We start from the raw sequence: 19314 nt of genomic DNA, 5'->3' as shown, positions 1-19314 counted from the left end.
ACTGTAAGAGTTAAACCAGCAATTAAATCCATACTGTTTAGATTGGCAATACAAGAAATATTTTATTTTGGATATATATGGCTTATAAAATATTTACGCCAGCTTTTCAAAAATTCAGTGTGCATTTGGCTAAGAGACCTCCCACACCTTTGCCTCAGAGGTAATACTTTGGAAAGTCTAGGATCCACATGCAGAATGACCCTCCATCTTACTATTTATACTCCTGTATTACTCCAGTATAATTTATATTGCTCCAGACCACAAAAAACCTCATTTTGGACCAAAACTCCAGTGAGCTATACCCTGTACAAATACAGATGAAAATGATGTGGTTGAGCTTGCGAAAGTCAGAGAAGGGTTTGAAATAAAAGTGAGTTAACTTGTTCTTCTAAAGCACTGATCATGACCTACTATCTCACACATTCAAATCCACTCTGTCCACCCTCCTAGACATATGCCCAGCCAAGAACCCCTTAGAAAAAGAGTCTGCTTTACCTGAAGGGTGTGGAAAGCACAGTATTTGGAGTCTGAACAACCTGTTTCTGTGGTGTTACCCCTGAAAAGTCACTTTCATGCAAGGGAGTGTTAAGACCTCCTTTCAGGGGGGTGTCCACATTAGTGAGAGCCATCAAATTCTGTGCTTCCTGTGTAAGAGATGACACATGCAGGACATCACTAACACTGTCAAAGTCACACATATTTAAAAGATTCAGTAGCAGCAAGAACAACTGAAGAGTCAGTTTGCTGAAAATGTTTTAACACTTCTTAACTTTCCCTCCCATATACTGGTATTTACAAACCTTACTGCTCCTCTGAAAGGGTATTTGGTTTTCATTTCCAGTAAAATATATTACAAATTGGAATTGCAAAAATGAGTCGGTTATAAATTCCTTCAGTTTGCCAGATCCCATAAATTTGTAAGATTTATTACTGACTGAATACTCAAGTCATCCTAAGGATCGTAATTTTCAGAGGGAACAGCACACTTGCACTCTGAAATCCAACATCAATTAAATTTAACTGAACTGCAGTTTGAAGAGAATATTCCAAAAGAGATGGTCACTATTCGGACTTTTGGTCATGACTCAAATGGGACTTTTATGAATACTCCTCTATTTTTTTTACTTTTATTTTTTACAATGAAGAATTAAGACACTGAAAATCAGCAGAGATAGTTAAACTACTACATATAGCAATTATCTTCACAGAAGACTACTAAACCATCTACAAAACTGTGTATAGCATGTAACACTGTGATAGAAGTGATGCTAAAGTACTCCATTTGAAGATGAATGTGACCATTTCTGCAAACCTTGCAGAGACTTCAGTCATGACCTGTAGTCAGGAAATTTCTCTTTTCTCCTACTATGAAACAAAAACTGTTGGAATACAGCTCACTCTACTCAGTTGAACCACTGCACTAAAACTAAAAGCCCATTCTTTGTACTTATACTCTACCTGCAGGATCCTGTCTTGTGCTGCTGGAGTTTTGGGAGTCCTTAGTGCTATGCTGTTGTTGGTCACATTATATTCAGACAGTAGAGTGCTGGAAGCAGAGTTTGTAATTCCAGATTCCTCAGCGGTCTGGCGTGCAATCTCACTTGCCTGGCCCACTTTTACAACTTCTTCAAGTTCAATATCAGATATCTTTAAAAGAAAAACAGTACCAAACAATGCATTATTTTTAGAAAAACAAAATCCTTATCCGCATGTCAGGAAACACTTGCCACTTGCTTTAATAGCACTACATAAGTTTACTCTCACCATCATCCCCTCTCCCAGGTGGGCACTGCATTAGTGCCACTTGGCATGTTTAACCCAGTTAAGAAAAAAACCCACTAGTTTCTAAAATACCACAGTCACAAGATACAGCGCATTCACATCCTGCAGAAGGCTCAAATATATGGTAATACAATAGACCTTCTTTGACCTTTGTCTTCAACTCTATTTCAAAAACCACTCCAAGCTAAAATTTTTCACCTAGACCTATTGGTTTCAGTCAGCTTATGTCTTTCAGCACAGAAAAAATTCCAAGGCATAGTAAGATAAAACAACAGCAAAATCCACTTGATAAAATAGTAATGATTGATTGGCATTGGCCTTGTAAGTTGTTTACGGATCAATCCACAGCTTACCTGAGGAGCTGGAAGCACTAGTTTGCTTCTTTTTTTGGTAAACTCTGACACTCCACTGGTCTGTAGAATAGCTGAAGGCAAGTCTGACTCTTTTTTCCGTTTCATATGTTGTTTGTCTTTTTTGCGCTCTCTTCCCTCCCTTTCACTGTCATTATGGATAAGAGAATCATTTTAGAACACACCAAACAGCTACAAAATAAAACAAATATGCAAAGAGCAAAAAGCCTGTACCCCAATCAAAAGCTGGATATGCTGAAATAAAACATGCTACAGAAGAGTGAACCACCTCATGATGCAGAAGTTAAGTGATTAGACATGGTCTGCAGATCTTGCAGCAGTAGAACAAGGCAGAGTAATGCTTCCAAATTCTGGAATTCAGCAACAGGTGGTTGCTTCAGCTACAATAAGCAGGGTCAGTGGAGGAAGACAAAAATGTCAAGTTCAAGAATTCAGTTAAGCAAGATGGCAAGGATCACAGGATGTGAACAGTCTCTTTCCCTTCATCAGTTCCTAAGAGAAGAACATTTTCTGTGGGATATGGGAACCAACTTCTCCTCAGTATTTAATTAAAAAAATATTTTCTTCAGACAATAATGAAATCAGCCTCTAAAATAATAATGTACTAATATATTTTGAAACTCCTGACAGACTTTCTGAACTAAGAACCATAGAGCATGAACTGATCAGATACCAAGCTAATAAACCAAACCATATGTGGACTGGACCCCCTCTCCATTAAAAACCACTGGCAGTAGTAGGAATTACAACTGTACAATTAATTACGTGCCATACTGCTGATGATGAAGATGGATATTTAATTTCTCAATCCCATGCTTTAGGATTTGAGAGGGAAAGAAATCAAGCATTTAAAGAGATTCTACTTAAAAATAATCTGATCAAAAGTCATACAACAAGTAACACCTCCTGTAAGCAATCTTAACCATGTTGTGATTTTGAGAAAGGACTTGAAACGCACAAGCAAATTTACTGCTAACAGAAAATGAACCTGAAAAAAATTAAAAATTTCCCTTTAAAAAGCAGGAATATGCATGAGAAACTTTATTCTCATGGGAAAAGGGTCAACTAGATCTTTTAGATAGAAAAAAATACAGGAGACTGAAGAGGCAGAAGCAACCTGCCCTAGACTGCAAATACAACTCATGCCCACATTATATTTCAGACACTCCCAGGACTTCATGCATAAATATATGGTTGTTTTTTCTTTTTCAAATACACTGTTTTCTCCTTAGTATAACACACACTTACGATCTTAATTCTCCATCCAGGTCTTGCTGACGTAGCTTCCTGAAATCTGCATCCAGAGACTGGTAGTTTTCCTCTGATGTATCATAAAAACCAGGGGCAGGCTTCTTTTCAAATGGAATTTCTGCATTATAATCCACACCTCTCTTCTTTTTTCTTTTCTTCTGGATCTCAATTCCAGCAGCCCGTAGCTCTCGTCTTTTCTGGAGAGCAGCGAGCCGTCTGAGAAAACAGAAATACCACCCGAGTTAAAGTCCACACCTACAGGCAGCTCCTGTATCCTAAGATCTGGTATTACTTTAATCAGTTGCTACTATAATAAAGCTGTGCGTATTTATACAAGGATGAAGCTCCTGTCACAAACGACTATAAAAGGTTTGATTCTGCAATGGTGTAAGGCTGTCCCTGAGTTTATGCACTGCAAATGCTGCAGGCAACAAAAGCAGTTCCAGTACATGGAACTAAGCATAAGTTTACCTGGCTTCTTCCAGCTGCTTCTCTCTTGCTTTTCTTTTTGCCTTCTTTCCCTGTGTATTAGCCAGACGAGCTCTAGCTTCAGACAGCATTTCAAGTTCATCTACAACAGTGCAGATAAATACAGCTATCAATTTTAACTGAAAGATGGGATTAAGGAAAAAGATTACCTGAATATCAGAAATCAATCTTTAAAGCTGAATTAATGTTTTCACAGGCATTCTGCATGAATGATAAACTAGTTTTCTCCAAGTTGCTCCAATATATTTTATAAATCATTGGCCATATGAAATTAAAACTTTAACAGAAAATGTCTAAAATTGAAAATAATTCAACTAATTTCTACAACAAATTAAAAAAATCTATATAAAGAGGCAAAGTGACCACACTAATGAAATTATAATTTTACTTAAATCTTCATCTGAGATTACTACACCAAAGAACTTGTTCATTTTGTTTACATTCAGATCTAAGAGCAGTATGTTTGTAAATCTGTGACTTTTCAAAAACACCATTGGGCCCCTCACAGCATTTTTGCAATGATAATTTTTTTAATTTATAACACTGCCTCAAAAAGCTGTGTAGCCCCCTGTGATTCATCAGGGATTTATCTGGGGGCTATTAGCTGATTAAAAAATATGAAGATACAGCAATAAGAATGAAAACAAGCACAGCAGTTGTCAAAGAACAGTTAATCATGGTAAGAGATGACAAAGACAGATGGTAAGTCAGGAAACACACCAAGAAAAGGAAAGGAAAACTGGACAAGTGTAAATGACTGGACAGATCACAGAAATCAGACAAAACCTGTAAAAAAAATGATAGGGAGTTGGGGCAGACACAGAAGGCACAGAGGCTGTGTAAAAAGAGAAAACCAAGAGGTCAGATTTCTGTCAAAAGCAGTAAAAAAATCTATCTTACCTTCATCCATGTCAATAGGATCTGGCCTGGCTGGTTTGGTTTCTGGATTTGGATCAATTTCTCCAGGTTTAAGTTTCCGAGGATCGTCAGCAGTTTCTTCCTCATTGTCTCTCTGAGCAGCTTTGTCCCTGAAAACAAATTGTGTGTCACAACAAAGCCAGATCAAAGAAGTAACCTTGTACTACATACAATACATAAGCCTGCCACACAATTACTGCAGAAAGGATTCATAAACATGGCACAGTTACATAATTTTATACTAGAAAACAGAAAGCAGCCAACCTAGTACTGTATAAATAAAACAATAAAATATTATGCAAAATACAATATTGACAAAGGTAACAGTAAAGAGCTCTCCTCAGGTAATTCTTAACAGTAATAATAATAATTCAAGCACTGTGACAAAGCAGCCAAGAGTTTCCCATTAGGCTCTTATATTCAATCAATCACACCAGAATTAAGAAAGCTCACAGGGGAAAACAGAACTTTCTTCCTCTTCCTAGGGCCTAAAGGAACCCTCAGAGAGAAAACATGATGTGTTTTATGCTCATCTTTTTTCTTCTCTGTCACACTCTTACTCATGCTCATCAGCCTGTCAAAAAATACCTTAATAAACTTGAAATGGAAGACTATAAAAGGCATCAATCTTGACATTCCTCTCGTCAGAATGACCAGAAGCAAGAAAATAATACACCTGTGTCTATTCAAGAATGCTCTCTCCAATTTCTGGACCTGCTTCTTTCAAGCTACACACATCAACTGAACAGAGTCCTTAAGGACTTGCTTACAAAAGGATTTGGTCAACTTGAAACTGCCACAGTTCAGCAACACAGGAGTAGGGAACGACACATCTATACAACTAATTCTGCAGATTGCCCTGATATGAATCTCCAGTAAAAGAGTAACTCACAGCAGAAACTCATAGTGCTCCAAACACTGTGCAGCAGTTCTCCCAATAATTGGGGCAATGGTTCTCCACTGGGTTGGCATGAGCTTGGCCAGGTGCAACAGCTTCTCCTCTTCTTCCCGTGACCACTCTGTCTTTTTGATGCTTGGGTCCAGCCATTCATACCTATTAAAAAGTGAAAAAATTAAGGATGACAGATCCAAGCTACTCATTGCTTGAATTAATTCAGAACAGTGCTTACCCAAACCATCACAATGAGATTTCAGAATCTTGTAATGCAATTTTCCCACAATTTTTTTCTGTACAGAAGGATGTTACTCCAGACTATTTTTATGACATATGTATTTGAGCTTGAAAAGGTAAAATTTATCCCCTATTTTTAATACAGATATTGCCTCTTCTTCCTTTCCCCACCTCTATTCTGGCAAAGTAAGGAGTCCCAAAATTAATCCAGAAAAAGAGAAGTAAAAATCTCAACAACAAAAAGCACCAGAAATGGTAGCTTTGTTTGGTCCAAATCCTTCAACAGTTACCTTACTGATCTTTAACTGTGACAGTACTGCTATCTTTATAGAGAAGTATTCAAATAATTACGTGCAGTTCAGTTCTTGAGCAACTTAAGTCTGATTCTCAAAGACATTCATACTGCATGTATTTGCATTAGTTTTAACCTACTAGTTTTTTATATAAAAGGAATTTCCATAGCACAATTTCTAAGCATTTATCCTCAAGCTAAACTCTATTGTTCCTCTCTGTACATAAATTAATCTGCGGCGATTTCTAAATTCCCACTAATTATAAATCTCATATTCTCAGACATGGCAGTTCTCACTTACCATCTGGCTTTGCACTGCTTTGCTGATTTTCTGTGTAATAAAGAAGCAATACGAGACCACTGGTTTTTGCCATATTTCATCACAGCTGCTTTCAGGATTTCATCCTTAACAAAAAAAAATACTGTTATGGAACACAAAAACTCGCAAAAGAGAAAGTTTGAGCTCAAGCAGAGGAGAACGTGGTGGATTTCACCTAATGGGCTGACCCAGGGGAAAAAGCACAGCACTGCTGCTTCTCTTCCCCATTTTCTTCTCAACATGAATGAAGATTTGTATTTCAAAGGCCAATGAAACCAATAAAGATTAACTTAAATGATCAGTGATGACCATTGTGGCTTACTTCATAGACCCAACAGAACTTCCAATACTCCTGCTTTCAGTACTCTGTAATGCCCAGTTTTTAAGGTAATGAGGTACGGCAGTGTTTGTCTGGCAATGACACAACACTTGGGAAAAAACAACAACACAACAACTGATAAGATACACCTGGGTAGCTTATTTTAAATAATAGCATAAAATATTCTTCTTCCTTCTTCAAATACATTAATTCAAATGGAATATTTACCTATCAATGGAACTTTTTTTTTTTTTTTTTTAAATGGATCACAAAAATAAGGGAACTTTATACTAAGTTTCTCTTTAATGAGTGAATCTTAAAATCAATCACTTTAATGTTCAGAATGTAACATCCAAAAATGCTGATCCCAAAGCTTATAAACTTCTGGGGAAAAATAATGTCATAGATTCAGCTTGGGAGCCAAGTTGTTCATATACATCAAAGTGAGCACTGAGATTTGATCAAAAGCTAGCAGTCCCATCAACTATCTGTCAATTCATCCATCATTCCCCTCCCCTCAGATAAACGGGTTCATTATTTCTGTTTTCCTCCCAGGTCAGAAAGTGGTATTTATAAACACATCAAAGCTATTCTTGCAGCCTTGTCAACCACAGATGCTCCTCCAGTATCCAGTAAAGTACTTGCAGTTGTGTTCAGAATCTGTCCAGATGCACAGTGCAAGTGCTACCCATCAAGGACAGACACCACATCTAGCACAGACACCTATCAGAGCACACTGCAGCTTTAACTGTCAGCTGCTGGTGACCTCTGCCTTGAGCTGCTACAAGCAACAATTAAAGTAGTTTCTATTGAAAAATAATTAGCAAGTCCTCATTTGTAATTTAAATTTCACTTGTTGTTGTTTGCATTTTTAAATTTCTCTTGATGTTATAAAGAATGCAGTAGCCTCACTAATGACATCAGCAGGCTTTTTTTGCAAGTATCTGGTCATTTTCCTAATGACCTGGTACCAACTAGTTACACTTCCTATATTATTAACACTGCATGTATCATTAAAATCTTAATCAAAAAACAGTACCATCTCTGGTACATAAAAATGAGTGAAGCAATGATCTATTTAACCCACTACTGTTTCTCTTAACAGCACCAAAATGAGTCAATTATAGAAGATTATAAGCACACAATGGTTCTTCCTGTCCTCTGCTGGCCTCCAATTTAGCAGCCTTCTGGCACATAGGTGATGTGCCACAAGTGGTTAAAAACACGTATCACAAGTGGTTAAAAGCACATAGTACAACTACCTTCCATAAACTTTTCTCATTGCTTTTTGTAACTATACGCATACCTAGTGTTCAACAGTGCACAGTGGCAGAGTTCTGGATTTTACAGTGTTGGGTACCTCCTTTTTCTTTAACCATGCACCTAATAAAACTGACATCCTTGATTTCTCGTATTATTGCTTTCATTTGCATAATCACTTGAAGCTCTGAAAGCATGTGACAGCAAAAATGGGAGAGAGGGAGGTTTACTTGCTCTTTTTCGGAATGACACTTAAGACTTCTATGTGCAAAGCACTTTCACCCTCGGGTCAAGAGCCCATACCCATCTTCACCACTTCCGTATTTGGAAAGGCCTTGACGGGCAGGAGACTCCAGATGCCTCACAGCCCTAAAGGATAAGAACTCCGCCTATGCAGTACAAGACACACTCTGGCCTACAAAACGCAGGCCTCCGAGGGCAACGCTGTCCGTGCACTCTCTCCAGCTGCTGCGGGAACGGTTTCTCCGGAAGGTCAGGAGACAACACACTCGTGGCTGAGCTTCCTGCCCGCCCCAACACGCAGCTCCAGGAGAAACAACACCGATGTGACCTCTGCGCACGGACGCAGGGGAGGAGAAGGCAGGTCCAGACTGCTGAGGAACAAAGCCCCCCGGAGCCACGGTGCCTGCAGGTGCTTAACTCTCTTTGTCCCCAGCGGGAGAGCCCAGGGGCCCCAGCGAGCCCCCCCCGACCCGCCCCGGTACAAGACACCCCACCACGCCAGCCCCTGCGCATGCGCCCCGCGACCCCTCCCCCAGCGCCTGCGCACTAACGCACGACCCCCCCCCCCCCCCCCCACCTCCCCGGCCGCCGAGGCCCCGGCCCGCAGGGGCTGGGGGGTTAGAGCCAGCAGGAGTCCTACCTCGGTGTTGCGCCACACACCGCCTTTAATCATAATCCGCGGCATCTTGGCGGCGTCAGGGGCGGGAAGTCCTGCAAGAGAAAAAGCGGCGGCCGGGAGGAACCGCCGCCCGCCTCAGCCAGCCCGACCCAGCCCCGCGCACGCGCCCTGGGCGGAGGGGCGGGGGAAGGGCGGGCGGGCTGGTGTGCGCAGGCGCAGCGCCTCGAGGCCGCCCCTCCGCGGGCCGGGCTAGCGCCGCCTGCCGGCCGGGGGTGCGCGCGGCGTGTGGGGGGAGCCGCAGGCTGCTCCTGCCTGGGCCGCGTCTCCCGAACGGGGGCGGCGGGAGAAATTCCGTTTCTACCGTGTCCTGGTAAAAACCTGCAGATTGAGGGAGGGGGCTGTCCCCCACTACTCGGCTTTCACGAGACCCCACGTAGAGCTGTGTGCCCAGTCTTGGAGCTGACACATGAAGGACGTGGAGCTCGCGGAGCAAGCCGAGGCCGTGCGGATGATCCGAGGGCTGGAGCACCTCTGCTACAGCGAAGGGCTGAGTTGGGGTTTGTTCAGCCTGGAGAAGGGCCCTGGAGAGACCTTAGAGCACTTTCCAGTACCTGGAGGGGCTTCAGGAACGATGGGGAGGGACTCTTTACAAGAGCATGGAATGGTAGGATGAGGGGAAACGGTTTCAAGCTGAAAGAGGGGAGACTGAGATTAGGTATTAGGACCAAACTCCTCAGTGTTAAGGGTGGGGAGACACTGGCCCAGGTTGCCCAGAGAAGCTGTTGATGCCCCATCCCTAGAATGATCTTTAAGGTCCCTTCCAACCCAAACCATTCCGTGGTTCTATGAATGTTTCATTTACAGTGTGTTTGAGAAAAAACATGCCTCTACAGTGGTGAAGAAATGAAAATTGCCATAGTAGCATATAGTAACATACAGATTTTAACACCTGTGAAATCTTACACTTCAGACCCCCTAGCAGCTTGCAGAGATCTCCACACCACACTGCCTGCCATGACAGGGCTGGGAAGGATTTCAAACCCCCCAGAAGGGTTTATTATCTCAGAAATAGCTCAGCCACCCAAGAAGACCACTGGCAAAGTGAGTCCTCCTCAGTTGTTTCCTAGTTTTTGACTTTAAGTAATTGAACAAGACCAGATAATCAAGTTTGTACTTACGTTCACACTGACAAGATTTTTTTTTTTTTCCCCCACAGCTGAAGTCCTGCACATGTCATCCACTGCCTAGCAGCAAAACTGGCCTTTATCAAGGCAGCCATGGAGCAGCTTCATTTCTTTACTCAATTATAGTTACCAATGTTTGCAAAAGCAGCTGAAAGGAGAGGCCATTACAATGCTTCTTCCACCATAATTTCTGAAATGTGTCTGACTTGGCAGACTGAGTATCACTTCCAACCCCCTAAAGTGCTGTGCACTGCATAAGGAACAGAGGGGAACCTAAACAGGCAAGAAACACTTTATTTTTATTAAAGACAACCACCTGGAATAATTACTTCTACAAACTCATTGAGCTCCATCTGAAAATGTCTTTGTTGTACTTACTTAAAACAACTAAAAGAAGAAAAATAAAAGCAAAATAAGAAAAAAAAACAAAAACAAAAATAAATTCATGCTGTTTACAAACTCCTGAAATTTCCTGCAGTGAATTTAACCCTCTTAAAGTAGGCTCCCTTCTTTGTGCAAAATATTTTTAAACAATTATTCTCTAGACTATTTACTAGTCTCATCTGATACAGGCTTTCAATTACCTTTAACATTTTTGTTTCCACCTTTTATCTATTCTTTTGAATGTCTCACCAAATAAATCAACAGAATTGAACAGTAATGCAGGTAAAAAAAATCCTCGAAGCTTGTGTAACAGTGTTAATGTTTCCCAGAAGAAATGCCTTTTGTTATCCATATCAGGATAACGGTCTTCTTTCTCACAATTTTATCAGGTGGTTAGCTCAATTATTCTAAGACATAATTAACTCATTCCTAAAGGGTAACTTCCCAGCTTGTAGTAAAAACACCTGTAATTACCAGGGTTCAGTTACATATAGTTACTTGTCTGATTTTACTGTAACTATAAAGAAACAAATCACTTAAAAATACCTTTGCTGATCTGGCCTTAAAGACATGTATCTATTCTTGATTTTCAACCCACTCTTGAAAAACTGCTTTTCAAATCACAGAATGGCTATGGGTACTTCTGGAGGTCCCACATCCTTGCTCAAGAAGGGCCACACCGAGCTGGTTGCCCAGGACCATGTCCTGATGCCTTTGAGTATCTCAAAAGAGGGAGACTCCACCACTTCTCTTGGCAACGCTTTCCAATCTGTGCCTTATGGTACCAGAAAGCCTCTGCAAGCTATTATCTACATTTATAAAGAAAAACACACATTTCAGAGCAATAAAAAAGCAGTGGTAGTTTCATGTTTACATTCTCCAAATTAAGCTATTCCTTTACTTTGGTGTTTCCTGGACTGGACTGTAACATGAGGGGACAGTTAGCACCAGCCCTTTGCCGTTAGCTTTCCCCACATAAGAGGGTAACACCACTGCTATCAATACCACAGAACCTATTAGTCACAGATGTCTGCACAGAGTTTTGAGCAGCATTTAGCTCTGTAAAACAAGCAAAGACTTGTTAGATTAAGTGGCAGAAGCCTCCATCTGTCTTTACCATATCAGGTAACAACTGCTGTTTGGCAGAAGTGGTTCATATATGTGGTATTTTAGAAGCACAGTAAAACTCCTTAACAAAGTAAATTTTACAGTTCAGGATACTGCTAGGGTTTGCAGTGTAACTAAGTAGTATTCAGAATTCATCAGCAAGTGGTTAAATCAACAGAGAAGTTATTTGAAAAGTATTATATTGTCCATTTTAAGAAACAAATAGCACAGTACCTGCCAGCCTGAGAAAAGGTATTTCATACTAGATGAACATTAAACAAAAAATTATTGAAGATTTAACGATTCTTAGTATCATACAATCTCTGCTTAAGAACAATGCTATTTCTGTCAGACTACTCAAAAGACTATCAAAACTACAGAAAAGGTAACTGCTTAATAAACCCATTATATACACATATATACAGAATACATTTTCATATCCCAATTATCCAGTGATGACATGAATCTTTTCTTTCTGTAACATTGTGAGATGCTATTTTTTTTTCTCTTGCAGGTATTGCAGAAGAACCTGGGAGTAGGGAATGCAACTTGCAGCAGATGGGACGTAGTGTTAAGCCTCCAAACAAACAGACAATTTTAAAATGAAAAGTAATTACTATACTTTCTCCCATCCCTTTAAACATTCTTTCCATCAGACAAGATTTTTTAACTCATTTTTTACAAGAAAATAAGTGGCACAGGTAACTCTTCAAACTGAATACTGGCCAAATCATAACTGACCTCACGGTCATTACTCAGGCATGAAAAAGGGCCTCCAAGATCTTAGTTAGCACAGATTGTGCTAGAAGTGAAGCTCTTGGAAGAACCTGGAAGAAACCAGTATGCCAAGTTTCACTGGTCACTGGACCAAAATGCTGGATGCTTCCATTACCAGCCATCATTCTGGGACAGAAGAGGAATGTAAAGGAATAAACACTCAGGGCACACAAACCTCTCCAGAACCAAGCGCCAGTTTGCAATTCGCAAGCTTATGTTGCTGCTCATGCTTTTTCAGAAGTCTTCTGGTAGGCAGTGTCACATTACACTTTTCACACTTGTACTTTTTTTTATGTGTCTTTACATGCTTTTGGAAAGCACATTTATCTACCGTGGAAAATCTACACCTTCTGCAGTGGAACTTCAAATGAGTCAGTAAGTGGCGCTTGAGGTGGCTGGATGTGCGGAAGGCGTGAGCGCACTGTCCACACTTGAACGGCTTCTCCCCTGTATGAATCCTCAAATGGAGCTTCAGGTTTCCATTGTGGGCTGTGCAATAGCCACACTCTTCACACGTGTATGTTTTGACTGGTAGCTGCATTTGTTGGTAAGGACTGCCAGTAGATGAGCTTTCCTCACAAGCGTGTGAAGCCAGATGCCGTTTCAAAGACAGCCATTTGTTTGTTGAATAGTCACAGTTGCTGCACTTGAGATAATCCATATTAAAATGTGTGACTCGGTGTCTTTTCAGGTGACTGGAAGTACGAAACTTCTTCAGACAAATGCTGCAGCTGTAAGGTTTCTCACCTGTGTGAGTTCTCACGTGTAGTTTGAGGTTGCTTAAAATGTAAGTAGCATAGTCGCACTCGGCACAATGATAGAAAGGTGGCTGACTCTGTGCTAGCAAATCACTTATTTTGCCCCTCTGGACTTCTGGTTGTACTCCACAGACTTCCGAACCAAACAAGGAATGGATCGGGGCTGAACCTTCTGAGGAACCAAAATCTCTCTCTGGACATATACTTACATGCATTTCATGATGCAATTCCTGATTCTCTAAATGGCTGTCTACATAGAAGCAATGCCCAAACTCGTATCCATTATTTATGTGAACAAGGCTGTGCTTCTGCAAATGATCCAAGGTTTTAAACGTCTTAGTGCACTCTTTACACATAAATGGTCTTTCCTCTGGATGCATTTTTAGGTGCAGCTTAAAGTCGCTATGAACAGCAGTAGCATAACTGCAGTGTTGGCACTTGTAGGTTTTGAAGGTAGACAAACTGAAAGGCCATGTATCCTTTAAATTTTCCACCAATCTATGATAGGCATCATCATCTTGAACTTGTGAATGAGAGGCCTTGGAGTTGAAGAGTGGTTCCTCTTTGCAATTCATTCTGTCCATTTTCGATGAATTCAGAGGAACTTCTGATCTATTCCCAGTACTGGTTAAGTTGTTGCTTCCATGGCTCTTTTCAGGGAATTTCTTTCCAGAGCATATTTTCTCTTTGTTCTGCACGACACCTGCCTCCTCAAAGTCTACTTCTGAAGCCAGCATTCTCCCACTGACACCAACACTTTTTTTACCAGAAGGAGACAGAGAAATATGGTCCTGAGACTCACTGTCAACTTGGTGCATTTTGTTTTTATGGTATTTATTGCTCTGATTTGTACAACTATTACCACTAGCCTTACACTGTTCATGAAATTTCTTATGAAAGCTGAGATGTCCTTTAGTGTAAAACACTATGTTGCACTCATTACATACATAACTGCGTAAAGGTCTTTGATTTTTCTTTTTTCCACCTACCAAGTCAAATTGATGCCCTTGGTACATTTCTTGGCCTGCATGTAATCTTCTGTGGTTTTTTAACCCAGTTGTGCTTGTGAAGGCTGACTGGCAGAACTCACAGGAATATGGTTTAGCCCCTGTGTGTTTGTAGCTGTGCCTTACCATACTTGAAAAATACAGTGAAAAAAAGGTGCAAAACTTGCACTGGTACAGTTTATACCCAGCATGCCAGTACATGTGTTTTAACAAATACAATAAGCTAAAGCAGGAGTAATCACACTGAGGACACTGGTAAGGTGGTCTCTCTTTATGTCCCTTCACGTGATGAATAAAAGTCCTAGGATGTGATGAAGCAAAGAAACAAGTTTTGCAGGAAAAACTAACTGGCTCATTCAAAGGTGTAAAGTCCCTTTCCATTTTCATGAAGAATTTCTCATACTTACTTTCTTTCTTCTTAGTCTCAGATTTTTTTTCTTCAGACCTCTTCTGCCTAACTTTTTTTGCATTAAACCTATTTTTTCTTGCCTTCTGCAACCTACTGATTTTCTTATGAAATTTAAGGTGGTTCTTAAGGTTGATAGAAAAGAAAAAAGTTCTTTTACAAAAGCAGCATTTATGTATTTTCTTATCTTTATGGGCTGAATAAACATGTTTCTTTAGATGCGCATTGCATTTGTATGCAGAGCCACAATACCTGCACTTCAAATTCAACCTTTCATGCTTATTTATAGAACTAGATGCTTGAGGAAGAGGTTTGATGGTCACACTGCTACTTAGCCATGATAAACCCTCTTGCTGGCTTTGGAATTCTTTTGGGCTTGCGCGCTGAGAAACAACTTTTTGTTGCCGACATCTTTTTTTAGAAAATGGTGTTAATGTCTTATAAATATGGTCTCCAGTAATATTTGATTCAGCAGAAGTGGAAGCCTTCATCTCCGGTTTCCCTACATCTTGCAGCAATTCTTCTGAAGAAGGAGAACATCCACTAAGAAACATAGCTGAATTATTACAGGTTGATTTTGCTGCTTCTTTCAAGCCATGTTCCAAGAGAGAACTCGGAGCTTCATTTCTGAATTTGTTTCTCTTTCTTTTTTTGGTATTAGCTTTACTGACTCCATTCTTTGAAGAATACGGATCTACAGGGGGATAAATAAGTCACATGCATGACATGTCAATCAATCACCAATGTTCATGATTAAGTGGTATTAATGAATGATCCCAAATTGTCTAATGACTTGCTTGCTCTTCACTCGTTTTACTTCCTTAATATTTTAAGTCCACTTCTTTCCTAATGTCACTCTCCACACTTCCCCCCCACCAACATTTAAATAAAGTTTTAAGAGAAGAAATCCATTTAGGAGCCTCCTCCTTTCCATGCAAAGCTCTAAACTTCACAGGACAACAATGCATGCCCTGCAGTTTTTAATGAAACAACTTTATGCCAGAATTTCTATGGAAGTACTGTCATCAAACTCTGTCAGGGTTCTACTCTCACAAGTATGATGCTCCTCTGGCTTTAAAAATTTTTTTTCCAGATCCTTTTCCCTAATAAAAGGCTGCCTTTTTGCAACCCATAGCAGAATGAAACAGTACCAACATATTTTATTTTCAGTACTTTTCACAGGAGTCTGTGAAAGAATTAAGCATGCTCCAGCCAATATTCTCTTTCTACTGCATATGATATTAATCTATGTTGAAATGCTTACTCTAAAATAAATGGGTTTGGGATTCATATTATACACTTTCCTATTTCAAAAACTTGAGATTTGCCAGATTTGTTAAATTCTTGCATTAGTCTTATGAACAAGTTACCTTCCATTTCAACAACTGTCTCTATCTCCTCGCAGATTTTGGGTTGGTGCTCTTGAGTGCCACCAGGAACAACACTTGCAACACTGAAGAGTTCCTCCCCATTTCTGAATTCCTTTTCGTGCCTGGGTTCCTCACAGCATCTGGGAATCACTGCCGATGTCAACTGCTTGTTTGTGTTGATGGGATCTTCTCTACCTTCACTGCCAGCAGAGGAGAGGAGAGGAGGAGGAATCTTCTGAAAGCCGTCATCACCATCACACTCTTCCGTGTCAGTAGTTTGGTCTGTAAGCTCTGTTATGCAAGATGATGCAGGCAGCACATCATTTGGGCTATATTTACCTGTGCCTGCATCGCCCCCATCACTTAAAGATGATTTTGAGCTGTTACACACACCCTCAGCAAAGCAGTTGTCTTCAGAGCATTCCACACTATTTTCCTTATTTGAAACACTCTTGTTTTCTTTCGAAATGGTTGAACTGTTACTGTCACCCGAAGGCGTCACGTAGCTTTCCAGGCAAACGCAGCTCTCAACCTCCTCCTCCTCCTCCTCGCTCAGCTGGGGAGCAGAGGCCGCTTGCTCCTCAGCCTCATCCTGGAGAAAATCATCATCGCTCAGAACAAAGACAGTGATAGGAAGAGTAATTTCAAAGACATCCGAATCTGAAAAGAAAAAAAAAAGACCATGAAAGCTATTACCGACATACCTGATGCAATCACGCCCCCCTGGCCCGCACCCCCGCCGCCCCCCCAACCAAGCGCAGTGCGCATGCGCGGGCCGCCGCCGCCCCCAGAACCCCTCCCACCCCGAGCGCGCGCAGGGGACGGGGCCTCACGCCAGCCCCCGCGTCGCCCGGCCCGCTTCCTCCTGCCTCTCACCCCGCGCCCCATCCCAACCCCGCGGGCTCCCCACCCGGGAAACGGGCACGTACCGCTGTCGTCCGCCGGCTCCGCCGTCCCCTGCGCCACCGCCATCCCGCCGCCGGGCCCAGCGCGGCTCCGCCACCCAACTGCCCCAGCTCTGGGCCGCGGGGCCGCCGCGCATGCGCAGGGGGGCGGGAGGGAGGGGCGGGGGGTAAGGGGGGGAAAGCACGGCTGCCGCTTTCTGATTGGCCGGAGCGGCGGGGGGGGGCGTGGCCTCGGGGGCCGTTGGTGCCCGCCGCGCTGAGGCGGCTGCGCGGGCCTGGGGGGGATGTGGGGGTCGTGGGTTTGTCAGGGGTTCAAAAAGCAGTTCAGTCACTCGCTACCTGGGCCAGAGCACCCCAGCCCTAGGCAGGGAGGGTTTTTCTAAAGCTCTGTGTAGTCTGTTCCGGTTTGAAGCAAAACGAAAGAGGTGAGGTAGGCCATGGGCCAGGCGGTGGAGGGCCCAGGGACTCGGGCCTCTCGGTGCCCCCGAGCCTTGGTTTTGCCTAGAAGTACAAGAGGTGGTTGTGGTGGTCTGGCCATGGAAACCAGTGTTTCCTTCGGCCTAGCGTCTGAGGAGAGGAGGAGGTGGTCTGAAGGCATGCAGGAAGGCAAGTGGCTGTTACAGAGCAGGTCTGGGTAGGTGTTTGGTGGGTGAGGATGAGGAGGTGCAAAGTGTCCAGAGCAGCTTACCCAGCCCACTGTCTCCATAGGTACTATGGATAATCCCTCAGGGGTGGCTTCAGGAGTGAGCTGCAGAGTGTGCTGATGAGAGTCTGAACTCAGAAATTAGTGTGCTGCTTTCCTTCATAAGGAAGGAAGGGTTTCTTGATGAGCGAACGGTTTCTCGGGGCTTAAAGACTGCTTTTTTCAGTTCTTACTTACTCCTCTCTGCCAGGTTCTTCCCAATGCTGCTTGTAAACTGAAGGAGGGGAAAGTTGTATCATTAGGCCCAAAGGGTTTCACCAGAAGTGAAGTAAATTATTGCACTGGGTCTGGCTACAATATAGTTAATTTTCTTCATAGCAGTCAGTATGGTGCTGTGTTTTGTATTTGTGACCAAAACAGCTTTTGATAATGCACCAATATTTGAGCTGAACAGTGTTTGCACAACATCAAGGCCTTCACTGTTTGTCACTTTGCTCCCCCGTGGAAGGTTGGAAGGGGACACAGCTGGGAGAGCTCCCTGCAGCTTCCCAAAGGAATTTGATCCAAATGACCAGGTTCATTCTATACTATATGACTACCCCTTGTATTGTTAACACTGTTTAGTTACAAGTCTAATGCAACACTCTGTGAGCTGCTAGGAGGAAAGTGGATTCCATTCCTGCCAGAGCCAGTGCAGGTGCTTATGGCCATCTCACTGAGTGATAGGAGATTTTGTTCCTTTTTGTTTACTGCTCAACTATCCATGTTCTGAGGCTGTTAATAGCAAAGGAATGTAAATGAAATTAGAAGTAAACCACTACTGAGGATAACATTGGTCATATTTGCCCTGAAGAGATTGTTCTTAACTATTCTGATGAGTGCTCAGATGCTGCCAAAAACTTGCAGTCCTGCATAAGAAGTATGCAGTGGATCTCTCATGCAAGGCCTGAAAGTGTTGAGATTTGCTGAATGCAGGGGAGGCTGCTGCAGTTCCGTGATCCCTGGTCCAGCCAGTAGCAAGGGTGAGCGTGTACTCCCAAAAGGCACTCGTATTCAGACATCCTGTACACAAATGCATAGTATACATATCTACATATACACACATGGAGAGCCACACAGATAAACTTGGAAAGAAAACACAAAGCACTCACACAAATATGAATGGTACAGTGTGGCCTGATCCTGTTCCTCCTCAGTGCCTGATCACAGTGGGATTGTGCTAATGGAATGGGCATACTTACATGTATCTATGTGCATACTATCTATATGTATGTGTATGTACATGTATGGATCATTGCAATAGCTGGTGGTGTGCTCAAAGTCCAGCACACCTTATATGGATGTATCAAGCCATTGATACCTTAACAGTCTAATTCAAGAATCATTATTAGTCTTGATCTAATTATTAGGGGGGAAAAAAAAAAGAAATAATAAGACTGCACATAGAATACTTCTGTGGAGAAGAAATCTCAATAAGAGTCATGCAATTAAAACTGTAAAACATGTGGTTGGATTCTGTCACTTTTTTGTGGTGTTATGCTCTCCCTTTTGTTGTTTCTCAGGGTATCAAAGTCAGAAGTTTTTGTCTGCGAGGAGGATATCACCTGAATTGCCATCCTCAAGTCCTTCACTGGAAATATTTGAATTTTCCTCTTCCTCCAGTAGTGGACATTCATGTTTACCCACCATACTTAACAGTCCATAAGCTGTAAGTGACAGAATCTGCCCTTAATTCACAGTAGCTGCTCAGTTCATTAAGTCACGTAACTACCTTGTGG

At 42.0% G+C, this 19314-nt stretch overlaps 2 protein-coding genes across 2 annotated transcripts in view; both read right to left on the bottom strand.

Moving 5' to 3' along the window:
- Nucleotides 1-9172, bottom strand: part of CDC5L (cell division cycle 5 like) — a 32655-nt gene extending 23483 nt beyond the window's left edge. The window contains exons 1-9 of the mRNA XM_051614605.1: nt 9017-9172; nt 6537-6640; nt 5704-5865; nt 4794-4921; nt 3876-3975; nt 3402-3620; nt 2136-2280; nt 1459-1647; nt 496-644 (exon numbers count right to left, since the gene is read on the bottom strand). Of these exons, the coding sequence (XP_051470565.1) occupies nt 496-644; nt 1459-1647; nt 2136-2280; nt 3402-3620; nt 3876-3975; nt 4794-4921; nt 5704-5865; nt 6537-6640; nt 9017-9061 (1241 nt within the window). The 5' untranslated portion in view covers nt 9062-9172. The remainder of the gene's footprint in view (nt 1-495; nt 645-1458; nt 1648-2135; nt 2281-3401; nt 3621-3875; nt 3976-4793; nt 4922-5703; nt 5866-6536; nt 6641-9016) is intronic.
- A 1292-nt stretch (nt 9173-10464) lies between these two features.
- On the bottom strand, nt 10465-16985 carry LOC127382677 (zinc finger protein 845-like). Its single transcript, XM_051614603.1, has 3 exons — nt 16918-16985; nt 15989-16648; nt 10465-15312 (listed from the first exon to the last, which is right to left on the bottom strand). The coding sequence occupies exons 1-3, from the start codon at nt 16958-16960 to the stop codon at nt 12608-12610; spliced, it is 3408 nt and encodes a 1135-aa protein (XP_051470563.1). The 5' UTR covers nt 16961-16985; the 3' UTR covers nt 10465-12607.
- Between the last annotated feature and the right edge of the window lie 2329 nt (nt 16986-19314).

Source organism: Apus apus, chromosome 3 (genome assembly GCF_020740795.1).
Source record: "Apus apus isolate bApuApu2 chromosome 3, bApuApu2.pri.cur, whole genome shotgun sequence".
In the NCBI taxonomy this organism is placed as follows: domain Eukaryota; kingdom Metazoa; phylum Chordata; class Aves; order Apodiformes; family Apodidae; genus Apus; species Apus apus.
Note: the sequence above shows the minus strand (reverse complement) of the source record. Positions and strands in the feature narration are given on the sequence as shown.